The sequence below is a fragment of the Neodiprion lecontei genome, chromosome 4 (assembly GCF_021901455.1).
Source record: "Neodiprion lecontei isolate iyNeoLeco1 chromosome 4, iyNeoLeco1.1, whole genome shotgun sequence".
Taxonomy (NCBI): domain Eukaryota; kingdom Metazoa; phylum Arthropoda; class Insecta; order Hymenoptera; family Diprionidae; genus Neodiprion; species Neodiprion lecontei.
This window is the reverse complement of record NC_060263.1, coordinates 2,454,456-2,468,309: the sequence shown is the minus strand read 5'-3', so window position 1 is coordinate 2,468,309 and position 13,854 is coordinate 2,454,456. Positions and strand designations below refer to the sequence as shown.

The 13,854-nt window shown below is 40.4% G+C and overlaps 2 protein-coding genes and 1 long non-coding RNA gene across 9 annotated transcripts; 1 reads left to right on the top strand and 2 right to left on the bottom strand.

Moving 5' to 3' along the window:
• Positions 1 to 1,146: 1,146 nt before the first annotated feature.
• LOC107222763 (protein-L-isoaspartate O-methyltransferase domain-containing protein 1) lies at positions 1,147 to 4,671 on the bottom strand. 2 transcript variants are annotated; one of them, XM_046739037.1, is made up of 5 exons: positions 4,468 to 4,671; positions 3,644 to 3,972; positions 3,347 to 3,481; positions 3,008 to 3,259; positions 1,147 to 2,912 (listed from the first exon to the last, which is right to left on the bottom strand). In XM_046739037.1, exons 2-5 carry the CDS (start codon positions 3,951 to 3,953, stop codon positions 1,933 to 1,935), a joined length of 1,677 nt encoding a protein of 558 aa, XP_046594993.1. In that variant the 5' UTR covers positions 3,954 to 3,972; positions 4,468 to 4,671; the 3' UTR covers positions 1,147 to 1,932. The 2 variants fall into 2 exon arrangements, with proteins under 2 accessions (XP_046594993.1, XP_046594992.1); XM_046739036.1 differs by having other exon boundaries at positions 4,217 to 4,669.
• Positions 4,672 to 4,678: 7 nt separating this feature from the next.
• Positions 4,679 to 13,240, top strand: LOC107222768 (lethal(3)malignant brain tumor-like protein 3). Of its 6 annotated transcripts, none has more exons than XM_046739023.1 (17): positions 4,679 to 4,905; positions 7,043 to 7,247; positions 7,331 to 7,631; positions 7,714 to 7,953; positions 8,462 to 9,090; positions 9,174 to 9,324; positions 9,410 to 9,581; positions 9,656 to 9,917; positions 10,007 to 10,205; positions 10,301 to 10,518; positions 10,788 to 11,016; positions 11,105 to 11,294; positions 11,373 to 11,494; positions 11,591 to 11,951; positions 12,037 to 12,111; positions 12,214 to 12,526; positions 12,602 to 13,240. In XM_046739023.1, exons 1-17 carry the CDS (start codon positions 4,847 to 4,849, stop codon positions 12,725 to 12,727), a joined length of 3,852 nt encoding a protein of 1,283 aa, XP_046594979.1. In that variant the 5' UTR covers positions 4,679 to 4,846; the 3' UTR covers positions 12,728 to 13,240. The 6 variants fall into 6 exon arrangements, with proteins under 6 accessions (XP_046594979.1, XP_046594978.1, XP_046594977.1 ...); XM_046739022.1 differs by lacking the exon at positions 4,679 to 4,905 and adding an exon at positions 4,938 to 5,643 and having other exon boundaries at positions 9,413 to 9,581; XM_046739021.1 differs by lacking the exon at positions 4,679 to 4,905 and adding an exon at positions 4,939 to 5,643.
• On the bottom strand, positions 10,806 to 13,841 carry LOC124294231. Its single transcript, XR_006904176.1, has 3 exons — positions 13,508 to 13,841; positions 11,143 to 11,520; positions 10,806 to 11,050 (listed from the first exon to the last, which is right to left on the bottom strand). It is a non-coding gene; the product is annotated as an uncharacterized LOC124294231 (long non-coding RNA).
• Between the last annotated feature and the right edge of the window lie 13 nt (positions 13,842 to 13,854).

Genomic DNA, 13,854 nt, shown 5'->3' with positions numbered 1-13,854 from the left:
GTTAAAAACTGGCTCGTAAAGTGTAAAAATTAAATTAGTTGAATAAAAAATTGAAAGAGCTGTTCCAAATGCAACAGTTTCTCGATTCTTTATACGTACATTCAGTCAACGTTTGTATCTTAGGGAGTCGACAGTCAGTAGGAAATGAACAGCGACGTAGCGACGCGTCCTTTCTTGATAGATCCTAAGCGGTCGTCATCAAAATTACATAGAGGAACGATAATTCGCCTGTGTATAGCTGTACGCGCATCTGCACTTCACTGGCCTGCACCCATACCATAATTCCCCGATGGACGGTGAACCCGGGTAAATGAACATACATATATAGATTCGTAATTAATTGCAGGGTTGCATCGCGTCGGATGCTGCGCGGGGTAGACACCCTTTAATTTCGTCGTCTGGCGCTAATCGCTCGCCCCAGGAGCCGGTTTTGGGGTGATTTATTAAATTATCTTATCGCCTAGCGTGTCACGCAATGAAATTAACTCCCGAAATCCAGACCCCTGGAGAATAGCCTAAGGAGTTCGACGAATCGACGTATGTAGTCAACGTTAACGCGGCCCCGCTCCGGTTGAGCTCGCAATCAAACTGGGTGCCCGGTGGGCGTTAGCTTGGCCTGTACCACTTTTCAGCCGATGATCTCTCGGGTGCGCGCACCCTTGGCGACGACGGCGCGCAACCACCCCCGCACTTGAAAGCGTACGCACACTTGCCAGGGAAGAGGAGGAAGACGGAAGATCAAGGGAGGCAAAGTCCCCGAAATCATAGGAGGGGAGATTGCAACCCAGTTCCCGGCTCAGAAAAACAGCAATCTTTCCTTGTCTCATTTTTAGTGAGATCGATCGAATCCGCCCCCAATGCCAATTTCAAGTTCTAACGAGGATATGTCAGCTGCCTGAAATCCAGGGAGGGCCTTAAAATGGGCTGAATAAGATCGACTGTTTTGTTATTGTCAGTACCATTCCTGGGAATGGAATTATTTGTAGCAGTTGCTTGATATGGCGGTCGTAGCTGTTTACACTGATGAGCAGTAAGAGCCTGAAATAATTAAAATTAAGTTTGAGGATGCGATAATGCCTCTCTATCGAATGCTGAAAAATTGTTTGGGGGAAAGAAAAGGTAGGAAGTAATTCATAACACATGGTAGAGTATTCAAAGATAATATATATATTAGGGTGGTCCTTATTTTGGGTGAGTCGGAATTTCAAACCTCTCACCCCTTGCATATCTCCCATTTGCCAAAAAAAAAAAATGTGTGCAAAGTTTAAGCCCAATCGGACAACGTTTACCCGTGGCCCAAGAGGGTCAAAGTTTAATATTGGAGCCAAATGATAAAAACGAGCTTGAAGGCCTTATTTTATGTAGACCAGCGAAAAAAAATCGTAGCAGGCTATAATCCACAAGATTTCTAACTAAATTCACAACTAATTGAATGTACTCATACCTAGTTCCGCCAAAAATTTCTATGTCGAGTTGTAGATGTAAATACGTAGATTCTACAACATACGTACATCTACAACTCGTAAATGTAATGTACGATGTAAATACGTAGATTCTACAACATACGTACATCTACAACTCGACATAGAAATTTTTGGCGGAACTCGGTATCAGTACATTCAATTAGTTGTGAATTTAGTTAGAAATCTTGTGGATTATAGCTTGCTACGATTTTTTTTCGCTGGTCTACTTAAATAAAGGCCTTCAAGCTCGTTATTACCATTTGGCTCCAATATTAAACTTTGACCCTCTTGGGCCACGGGTAAACGTTGTCCGATTGGGCTTAAACTTTGCACACATTTTTTTTCTGGCAAATGGGAGATATGCAAGGGGTGAGAGGTTTGAAATTCCGACTTACCCAAAATAAGGACCACCCTAATATATATAATATGATATAGTATTCAAATAATGGCGATAGTTTACAGTTATTAGTTACAGCTTTCGATGATAGTTTATGTACATCTTCATTGTTTCCGGCAACGGTAGCATCTGTATCTTTTCCTTAAAGCAATTAATAAACAAACGGGACCGAACGGAGATCGGCTTATCGGACTTGTGCTCACTGTAAGCTTTTTCGTAAGCTTTGCTCAGCGCAACAGTCGACAAGTCTACGTCCATGCTGTCGTCGTCGACCTCTGAGTACGAGTGGACAGCGCTCCAGCTCGAGCTACTGTCGTCGAAGCCGATAGTGATGTCCTCGATTATGCCGCTGTCCGAATTATCCCGTTTTGCGATCTGCTTCCACTGTATCGGTACCTCATCTTCGCTGTCGCTTTCGGTATCGCTCTCGCTGCGGCGTGCGGTACGCTCATCGGACTGTTTTCCCTGGCTACAAAAAGCCTCACTCCCGCTGCTATCAACAGTGACAGCATCTGTGCCTTGGTTCTCAGCCATACCGGAACTCTCGTCCTGTTCCAAGTTGGTACTTGGGCTTCCAATGTCTGCCGGAGCATCACCGTTCCATTTCTCCTCCACTATTCTATCTAGAGTAGCACCAACTCGCCGACCTACGGCGGCAGTTCTCTGCTGCATGAGCATCGCGACTCTGTCGAGTTGTAGCGGGTTACTCGTGGGCTCAGACTCGACCTCCATGTTGAAAAGAAAGCGTGTTCGTCCTATAAAATCTACGTCCCACACAGGGCCTTCACCCTCATCGTCGTCATCGATGTTTTCGTCGTCTTCGTTGTCGTCCTCATCCTCCTCTTCATCATCTTCTTCATCGTCCTCATCGTCGTCGTCATTCCACACTATTTCGTCGGACATTGGACAAAAAGAATCATTTCGTGATGGATGAAGTGAAGTATTCATATTCCGCTTATCGAGTTCCGGAAACTCTTCCCAAATGTTTTCACGCAATCTATGTCTCACTATACTTCTACATAGTTCCTGGAGGGACATAGGTTCACTGTCAGCTGTAAAAAACATTTACGGTTCATTATTATTGTTCCAGGCTACATTTTTGTACCAACTCGGTAATGTCGAGTTATATTTAAGTCACTTCACTTACGCAGAGTGATTGAATTCTGGTCCGCTGGATCAGGTACGATCAGTGTTGCAAACGATACCCCCAAGGATTTTTTACATGCCCAGACGTTCTCGCTAGTCCTCGTGAAACAACATAGATGACCCTTGTAAGGCATCACGACCAATCCTCCAACTCGTACAAATCGTTTAATCGCATCTATGTTACTATCAGAAACTGCCGCTCCACAGTAAACCGCGTCATATTCTTTTCCCGGTGTAACGCGCAGACAATTACCTGAAAATCAATTACTTATCACGTAAACAGAATTTACTTGTCATAAAAATATGCATTTGCAAGTCAGAGAATGCCCTTGCATATTACCTTGTACGAACGAAGGCTCACAGAAATCAAATTCTTCAAGCGTACGTGAGTACAGTTTGAATTTTTCCAATTGCTCATAAGCATATTGAAGACAGTCTTCATGCAATTCGATGCCATGATTAATGCCATAGGGTCCTGAAATATGGAATTGCAATATTACTTCCATGTGACAAATAATTAACAGCAATCTTCTATTCCTTTATAATTTTCATTTTATTTCAGTGGTCTTTCGAAAGAGAAATCACCCAAACAAGTACATTCATTTGGGAGCATCCGATCATGGTTATAAATACATACCTAATAACAGGCCAGCCATTGTGCTCAAGTATCCAGTGCCGCTACCGATATTTAAAAAGCTCTGCCCAGGTTGGAGAGAAAGGTACTCCATCGCTACTCCATAGACACAAGGTGCAGACAAGTGGAGGTTCCCATGTTTCCAGGCAAGATCTTTGTACGCACTTTCCTGGTGTGAAGGAAGCAAGTAGCTGGCGCGATCCACAGCTCTGAAAACAACTTCGATCTCCTTTCTCCGGATATAGCCAGTTTCCAATAAATACTCGACCAAGTCGTCATTGCTCTGGCCAATAGTAAGGGCTCCTCCCATCATCGAAATTAATTCAACGAACCTAAATAAATGTTAAATGTTCAATGTAAAAAAAACTTCGGACGCAGTGTAATTGACAACTTCTCATAATAAACAAAAATGATGTTAGAAGCGACGGGATAAAGAATCAAGGATATGACGGAACTGAAAAACTCTAGTAACGACTTTTGAAAATTGTCAACACAGTCCTGGAACGGTTACTGGCATAACCATGTCAGCTGTACATAATATTTACGTTAATTTGGAAAGATTGATAAATATCTTACGCAGGTCACAGGTAGCGGATGTCGATAGGGAACGTTGTGACGTCAGTTTGAACACCCGTTTTTCCAAAAATTGTTATTTTACGAATATTAGCGGCAAATAATATGGCGCGGTGTAAAACAACTCGAGTCTTTTGAGGTAACAATCACCCATTAGATACTGGCTTGTGCTCCTGTCGTCGCGACTCAATTGTTTTGATTAATATGAGAGTTCATCAAGAGTGTATCGAGTTTACGCATCAGCTGATAACCACCATTTTTATGCAACAAAAATACATAACAACACAAGCGATGCTGCGTGGATCTGCGCCGTTGCACGACAAACGATGAGCAGCACGGATGAACTATTTCAGAATGTAAAATGGCAGTTTGCAGGAGGGAAATTTGGAGAATTCGGAAATCCGGCAATGTCGGATAATCAGTCTCGAGTTTCTTTTATTATTTCCATGACCCGATGTCTCTCCCCCCTCCCCCCGCCCCTGCGTTGCCTCGCGGTCAGTCAGTCAGGTAGGTGAGTAGCAGGCAACGCTGGAATTGTAAAAATTCTCGTCGACTCTCCCAGATGCACGCGAATGGGACCCTCTATCTGCGAATGGAACTCGAGAGCATAAGAAGTGACGTGCTACAACGCGCATGCGCATTCAGAATATTTTCTACACTGCTCGTATGATGGCGACTGACAACTTTAAAACGTGAGTTTGGGAAAATATTTGTTTCTTATATTTATAGCGTATCGTCAGGGGGGGAAAGTAGGCATGTTCGTCTCGGCATTAAAGACTAGCTTTCCGTACTGTTATAATTTCGTATGTCTCAGTCCATTGTTTGGAAAAATTAAAAACCGTCGAACCTGCAATCGTTGTGACCAATGTTCATTTATTCCGTTGCGCTATAGCTATAATCACTTCTACACATAGTAGAAGTTTGCACAATTTTAATATTGTTACAAAATATCGAATCGTTGAACATAAGAATACTCCTCGGTACGGAAAAATAATCAACAAGCTAGTCTAAGGTATGCTGCCTTATCATAATCTTCGCACACGTGTACATGTTTTGTTAGTTTATATTTTAAAGCTTAACTTTACACTACACGAACGAAACGAGACTGCATGCTTTCATATATTCAGCTTGGCCCCCGAAGTATAATACAGCCGAAACTTATCACAGCGTATACTAGATATCGATACCAATGTGTTGGTCATTTAAACATATTATTCCGATCATTTGTATATTTTCATTATGATTTCTGTCTCGTCACATTGTTTCGTAATGTTATAATGCTATACTATAATCAATTCACTCTTTCAACAAAAGTCTTGTAATTTATCGATGCACGGTCTAGCCAGAGCTACGACGCCGCGGGGGTGGGGGACGGTCGAAGATTTCCTTCAGTTTGTGACTAATTCCATAGAAACTGTTTGCCCTGTCGGGTGAGTGGAAATTATAGCGCCGCATTATTTCGTAACTTTATTTGACCTGCATACAGCACCGTACGGTTTGTGTATTGAAAAATCAGTAACTGTTGCCAAGAGTTAAACTCGATATGTGTATGTAATTCTGTATATTGAAATGTGAACATCCAAAAGAATAAAACTGTAACAAAAGGAAACATGAAATGAACAATCACGTGTAATATTGTGTTTATAATAACTCATTCTTAAATGGCAATTTTAACAAATAACTTGTCATCATAACATCACTACGATATCGTGCAGATATTCGCGTTCCCTGTTAAGTTTGAAGGAGACACGCTAAGTTAATATTTCAAGGTTTAGAGGTTATTATACTCGATATTATTTTCGAGCGAGTTTCATCATCTGTAGAGTGGCTTTAGAAATGGTTCACAAATTTCAATCCTTTATACCTATTAGGTTATTGTAATAATTGTTGCAAAGATTTTTCCAATACGTTGACGGTGAAAATAAAAATTTGCAATCATTTTTGTTTTGAAGACGGCTCCCCCTATGGTACCCTCTTTCTTGCGCCGCGGGATTACCAATCGCGTGGCAACGATTTTTGAGGTGTTTCTCTATGCCTTGTGGTTGGCCAGCGTCAGAGGCTTGAGACCAATCAGGTCGCAGCGTTCTGACGTCTACCTAATTTTCCAACATTCTCGGAGCGTCGACTCTAGTCTGTTTCAAAGTCTATGGCCTTCGCAGGTTATCGGTCGGACGGAACGCCGGGTTTGAACCGTGGGAACGAAGTTGAGCAAAGTGTAACTGCACGATTCGACGCTCGGCTCGGATACGTTTTGACTTGTAACTCTCGTGGTAGTTTTCGTAGATATGACACATTTGTGGGATTGTTGAATAGTTAATGATCGTTTATCGTGTTGACAATTGCAACGGTAGATATAAGGTACTATATTAACGATAGATTTACTTTTCTCAATGACAATTGTAACTCGTATACTCGTTCGCGTTGTTCAAGAACGACAATAGAAAAATCAAGTTGCTCGAACGATCGTGGATATGCATAACAGCGCAGTGATTTTATTTCATTCAATTCTTTCTTGAATGCGAATTAATGCTACTCCGGAGTTACGCTCACTTTTATTCATGCTCGGTTAATTCAACCCAATGATTAAACTCTATTCTCGAAAAAACATTCGGCGCGTATTTCAAATTTTCATTCAGTTATGGTAACGAACGTTCCGCCGTTTTATTTATTATCACCTCGACATATAGTTTTTATACTTTCTTACGTGATTAAAGAATTCAATTTCGTGTTGCATACCTTGTTTTCGTTTTTACTAATTAACGCTAATGAGTGCCAATGAAAAAGAAATCTCCAAAATACCTTGTTTAAGTAATGCTTATCGATACTTAGCTCCAGTAGAATGGAGGAGGAAATAGTGGTGGATGATCACATCGAGACTATCAATGGTGGAACACATTTATCAGGGGAGAAAGCAGCAGCCGTTATGCCTCTTCTGTATATTCAACAAGGCAAACTTCATGCAGGACAGCCAGTGTCCGGAAACCAGACGATAACTGCATCTTCTCAGTCCCAACTAGCTTCGATTATTACTCCAGTTAGTAAACTCATTTATGCACAAGTATATGAATAATAGAATTTTACTAATCTCTTGAATATTTATAATTTTTTTTTCTCCAGATTGTCACTAGCCAAAACAAAGTATTTATAAAAAGTAATTCTCAAGTAAGTACTGCTCAAAACAAACCACACATTATCATTCACCATCATCGGCCGATTACCACATTGAGCACGTCATCTAGCAACCAGTCACAGAAACACATCGTTCTGCGAAAAACTAATACAACCACAGCCCAGATTGTACCACTCCAAACGACTCAAGGATCCCAGCCACATGCGCAAGCAGGAAAGCACACCTTTGCATATCTCAGCAACCTTATTAAGCCCAATAAATCAAGGGAAACAGTTGTTATTCCAGCAGGTAAATTGACAAATAATGAGAATAGTAGATAGTAAAGGTTGCGGTGATGAAGTTTTAGTGTAACTGAATTGTTTTCTTACAGGAGCATTATCCACAACACAAGTTGCAAAACCAAAGTTAGTAATTGCTCCTGTGATATCCCAGTTATCTCAGCCATCATCGGGTAGCACAACGCCTGTTCAGAGTCAACCGTCAAAACATACAACTAATTTGCTGCTCCCAGTCACCATTCCTCAGCATAGTGGACCTGCTAAACAGGGCATGTTTAATTTGAAAATCAACAATGGCCAAATCAGTACAGACAACAAAGGAACTATCACAGGTATGTTATTATTGTCCCTGCTTAAAAATTCGGTAAAATATATAAACGGATCAGAACTGATCAGAATTGAATTAGATCCATTTGGGTCAATTGGTAAAGCCATATCTAGCTTTTAGATGCCAATAGAAAATCAATAGGAATCGATGATTTTCAATGAGATTTCACTTTTTATAAGATTGCATGGGCTCTGGATGGGTCAATACAATATTTCTGTAGAACAAGTGATAGAATCCGATCAAAGTTTGCTAACCCAATGGGTTTAATTTCATAGCCTTTCAATGAGGAATATCTTGAATAGAATCCTGAAAAGAATTGGTGAATAATATCAACCGTTTTGAATTATTTCTTCTAATTGGGAATACCAGATTTAAATTCGAAGCCAAATTATGTTTGTGTGTTAAAATATTTAGAAAAAAAATTGCCAGTATTTTCCCTCTATTTGTTAAGCTCAACCACTAATTTTTAGCAGAAAATTCATCACTTGATATGGATGTTTTTTCTTTCTAAGTTCTACGAGAATCAAAAGGTGGCAGCTCTGGAATTCATCCACCTCCGCTTCACCCATTGTCAAAAATGAGCTTACTGAATTCAGTAAAGGGTAAGGGAAGTTCAACCGATGGCATAAAAATAACGGAGAACGCAGATTCTGCAGTGATAACGCCGATTCCAAATAAAGACGATGATGCGCCACCCGAAAAACGGAAGAAAACTATAAGCAACATACTGCGAGGCAGTGGCGAGAAACGAAGCAAAAAGCAAAACTATTCAAAGTCGTCACAGGATAACGCGGGTGACGCACTTTGCTCACCAGTCAGTCTAGATTTAGATCACGATAAAAATAAAAAACGTCAGAATGATGACGACATTACTCTAATCAAGGTAGTACCCAGCGAAGATAAGAGACTGAAATTAGACGCGGCGTTGGACGATGAAATCAAGATTGAAATAATTAAATCACAGCCGAGCGTCGACAGCGATGCTGCAACGGATTTTAATGGCGAACGTAAATCTGGCGCCCAGGTTAGCGAGTCGAAAGAGATTACCAGTAATTTTCATCAAACCGATCCGAATTTCGATCCTGCAAAGGTACTAGATTGGCAAGATGGTGTTGGAACACTGCCTGGGAGCACTTTGAAGGTTATTACATCGTAGAAGTTTATTTCGCCGTATATTAAGGACGGTTTTATCTCCGATTTTAATTAATTATTTTTTAATTTTAGTTTCGTATGAATGAATTCGGGATGATGGAAATGGTTGAGGAAGAAGATGGCAAACAAGTAAAGGGAAAAAATAGCGTTGACAAAGAAAATGTATGTCTGTCACAAAATTCGTCTAATGCCAGCCTTTCAGCGATGAGTGCCGATAAAAAAAGTGGGTAAAAAATGTATTAATTGATATAAACGCTGAACTTATCATTTGCGACATGCTATACCTAATTTGGTTTTCTCTTACAAAGTAGAGGAAAAAAAATCGAGACCTGTTGCTGCAGACACCATTTATTGCTGCGAAAGTTGTGGATGCTACGGTTTGGCTGCAGAATTCGAGAGTCCAAATTCGTGTGGCCCATCCTGTACAGAGATAATAGAAGCAAAAAAGGTCGCATTAATACGCAAGGAGAAAGATCTGAAGTAGGTTCGACAATCGCGTAATATCTTTTTCATTAATTTATAGCGAATTTTATGAATAATTTAATTATTTGCAGAGAATTGCGTGCAAAACGAAATCGCAAGAGGTTATTGCAGGAGCAGCATCACCGCCACAATAATAATCTTGAACCCCAACAGCAAAAAGAGCAACAACCATCACAGTCACAGTTACAGCCTCAGTCACAGAAACCAAAGCAACAGCGACCACAGTCAATAGAGTCAGATGAGCAGTGCGTATCCAAGTCTGAAACGGACGAGGATCCTAAATATGGAGCTCCTACTCCACCGGAAGAAATCCAAGAAGATAATGATTCCAAGGTATCATTGACTTTTCGTACAACGGTGATACAAGTCGATGGGAGAATCATGAAATCCTTGTTCTAATATTCCTATCGTTTCACTTTCAGTACCCCTGGCAAACTGGAAAGTTAGGTTTTTCATGGGCAAAGTACTTGGAACACACCAAGGCCAAAGCTGCACCAGTAAAGTTATTCAAAGATGCTTTTCCATATAGTAAAAACCATTTCAAAATTGGAATGAAACTAGAAGGAATAGACCCCGAACATCCATCTCATTATTGCGTTTTGACTGTTGTTGAAGTCGTAGGTGAGTTCTGAAGTAATTATTACAGGTATTTTTCTTTTTTTTTTCATCGGCAAAACTAACATTTTTTTCGTTATGCTTGCGTTGATTAATAACAGGCTATAGAATACGCCTACATTTCGATGGATACCCAGAGAATTATGATTTTTGGGTGAATGCTGATAGTATGGATATTTTTCCTGTTGGTTGGGCTGACAAAAACGGTCACAAATTGGATCCTCCCAAGGGATACGTTGCGAGTAACTTTAGCTGGACAGCTTATTTGAAAACATGCAAAGCCCCAGCAGCTCCAAAGACTATATTTTCAAACAAAAGCGTGAGTGAAAATAAATTTGGATACTTATCTATTGCTAATAAGTACAATGTACACACACATAAATACAACCACATGTAATCCTTTATTCAGAACTAGGAGAGCTTTTACATAACATATTTTTTTTTAACATCCCGGTTGTAACTGTGTTTTACTTTAAAAGTCGTCTAATTGGGCATTTCTGTGCGACTTTTTCGGTTGCAGAGCTGTTTTTTTTTTCTACGTAATAGATAAATTCACGTATATAACATCGCATATTGTTGAAATTTCAGACACTTTTTCCAAACGGATTTCGACAAGGCATGAAGCTTGAAGCTGTGGACAGAAAGCATTCCTCGCTAGTATGTGTTGCCAGTATTGCAGAGCTAATGGATTCGCGAATATTGGTTCACTTTGATTCTTGGGATGAAGTATATGACTATTGGGCAGACGCGAGTTCGCCCTACATCCATCCCGTCGGTTGGTGTCATCACAACGGGCACAGTCTTACACCACCAAATAGTAAACCTCTTCATTGTCCCAGATGTCTCCTGTACTAAAATAAATCTGTATTTCACTCACGGTTTATGTTAATGAATTATCTCATCAGACTACAAGGATCCAAAGGCATTTACTTGGGAAGTCTACCTTAGAGAGACCAGATCGGTGGCTGCACCAGCAAGAGCCTTCAAACAGCGTCCACCCTGTGGATTCAAACGTGGCATGAAATTGGAAGCTGTAGACAAACGAGTACCTCAATTGATCAGAGTCGCGACTGTCGAGGACGTCAAAGATCACGTGTAAGTACGACTGCGTTGATTCGAGGAACTCCCAAGTACTTGTTTGGAGAAATTGTCACTGTTCCTTTTAATATCCAGGTTGAAAATTCGTTTCGATGGTTGGCCTGAACACCATGCCTATTGGATTGACGACGATGCACCTGACATTCACCCGATGGGCTGGTGCCTAAAAACTGGCCATCCCTTGGAGCCACCCTTGAGTACGGATTATTTTTACCTTCAGGGACTGAAAAAAGTCGATGAGCCTAGATAAATTTTTAGATTTATAATGGTTTATCAATTTTTGTGGTTTTCAGCGCCTGAGAATCTTAATGATCGTCCCGAATGTGGGACATATGGATGCCGCGGTATTGGTCATGTGAAGGGACCCAAGTATGCAACGCATAATTCTGCATCCGGCTGCCCATACTCACCACAAAACTTGGTCAGACTCAAACTGTTACCAGACAGACTAAACGTGAAACAAGATTCCTGTGACTTCGAAGAAGATATACATGACCGACCGAAGGGGGATAAATTTGAAAGAATACGAATGGAACGTAGTGACAAGAATGAAAAGTACTTGTACCATGACGATAAGTCGGAAAGAATATCGAGAGTCGAACATTCGGAAAATCCGTTCGAATTTAAACATGAGAAGACCGAGTATCCGGAGAGGTAAGAGTCAACATTGAAGGGTTTCACGTTAATTCAGAATGCCTACTTTCAAGTAAGATTATTACGATTTTTGATTCTTGTTTAGATCTGGAAGATTTCGAACCAACCACAGCGATGGGCAAACCGACGACGACGAGTCATCGAAGAAACGAAAAAAGCGGTAGGTCATCCATTCAGGACGTTATTTGATTTTTAATATATCGATTTCCAAACGCACAATCAATAAGAGGGCTGAATGTATAATCTTCATGTTTAATTTCAGACGAAAAATATCTGAAGAAATATCAACTCTCTCTCCGGCCGGATATTTCGGCGATGCATCAGCAATTTCGATACCGTATGCGGCAAATATTCCCGACAAACAGCTCCGTACGGAGATATATCACTCCGTTTACAATCCAGGATACAATCCACTTCCAGATGCTCCTCATATATGGGCTAAGCACAGTAATGCTTTGAACAGAGTTGTCGCCAAACAGAACACCGACCCACGGCGATGGTCGAACGAGGAAGTGATTAAGTTCATACACAGCGTTCCTAACTGCCGAGAAATTGGCAGTATTTTTCGTAAAAACGTAAGTATCAAGCATCCTTTTGCCTTGACTGAAATGAGTAATATGTAGCTTGTGTATTATTTTTTCGTTTTACAGAGCATCGATGGTGAGGCGTTTCTGATGCTAACTCAAGAAGATTTGGTCTCGCTACTCGGCCTACGGCTTGGCCCGGCTATAAAATTATATAATAGTATAGTTTTGCTGCGTCGACGAGCGGCGTGAAGGCTCAGGATTGTGAGAATTACCATCCTTCATTTCAATGCTGGCGTTCGCAAATACGGAACAAAACAAATGTTTGGTAATTGCTGTAGAGAAGCGAACTATTTATTGAAAAATTTTAATGATGAAATTAATTTGAAAAATCTAAAGAAAAACGAACACAGACACACACATTTTCGCGATCATTGTATAAAACCGAAATACATTTATGCTACATATACCTACTGTTAAGGATAAAATGTAGAGATAGTTACTTAGAATTAGAAACGGCATACCTAAAGAACTGCCGAAATGTTATTTGTATTGAATCACTTATAAGTATCTAAAATTTACAAATTCGTACGCGTATGACTTATTTGTTCGTGATATAATAATTACTATTATAGATTTGATGATTTATTATTATAATATATATATGTATTACTCAGGATCGAGAATGGTTGGAAAAACGAAATCAAGAATGATTTTTAACAATCATGTAAAAATGTAAATAAATTAAAATTTCATTATGCAAAACTGTCATGTACGCATCTGCGTAATTTCACTAATATGTATAGTAAATCAAAGATGTGGAAAGATGCCCGAAAACGAGCAAGTTAAAGTGGGATTTGTTAAATTCAGTCATCGACTTGAGTGATAAATGAAAACAGCATCTAATACCCGTGCAAATAAAGCGATACATGAACTTTCTTTGAACAAGAGAGAGAAAGCTGGTCGAAACAAATACAACTAGCAGCTAGCATCATAAATCAAATAAAACGATCACTTTTTATACCGACAAACCTGCATTCCTGTAAGTGATTTATAAACGTCGATGGAAATTATTCGACAACTCGATAGGTAAATTTAATAAAAACTCCCGTTTTCTAATCTGATCGAACGCCTCCGTTGTCGTCCTCGGAAACCGTGCGGTGCTTCTTATCCTCTTTTAATTGGAAAAATAAATGGTCCTCCACTGCCCTCGTTATTCGCTCGCGTTACCTGGTGCGCACGACGTGCCCCGTGGCTACCTGCGCTACGAAATGCGAGAGAACTAGAACTATGTGTACGTGTCGTGTATGCAACCGTCCCTCCGTCTCGCCGGCCTGCCGATGTTTACAGCCTGGTGGTTCACGGGGGCGAGCGGAGTC

Coding starts and splice junctions, on each gene's coding strand:
- LOC107222763 (XM_046739037.1), bottom strand. CDS start 3,953: ATGATGGGAGGAGCCCTTACTATTGGCCAGAGCAATGACGACTTGGTC. Junction 3,482..3,643: donor AATGGCTGGCCTGTTATTAG/GTATGTATTTAT, acceptor TCCATATTTCAG/GACCCTATGGCATTAATCAT. Junction 3,260..3,346: donor TGAGCCTTCGTTCGTACAAG/GTAATATGCAAG, acceptor ATTGATTTTCAG/GTAATTGTCTGCGCGTTACA.
- LOC107222768 (XM_046739021.1), top strand. CDS start 5,543: ATGCACGGTCTAGCCAGAGCTACGACGCCGCGGGGGTGGGGGACGGTC. Junction 9,582..9,655: donor CGCAAGGAGAAAGATCTGAA/GTAGGTTCGACA, acceptor AATTATTTGCAG/AGAATTGCGTGCAAAACGAA. Junction 11,295..11,372: donor GAGGACGTCAAAGATCACGT/GTAAGTACGACT, acceptor TTTAATATCCAG/GTTGAAAATTCGTTTCGATG.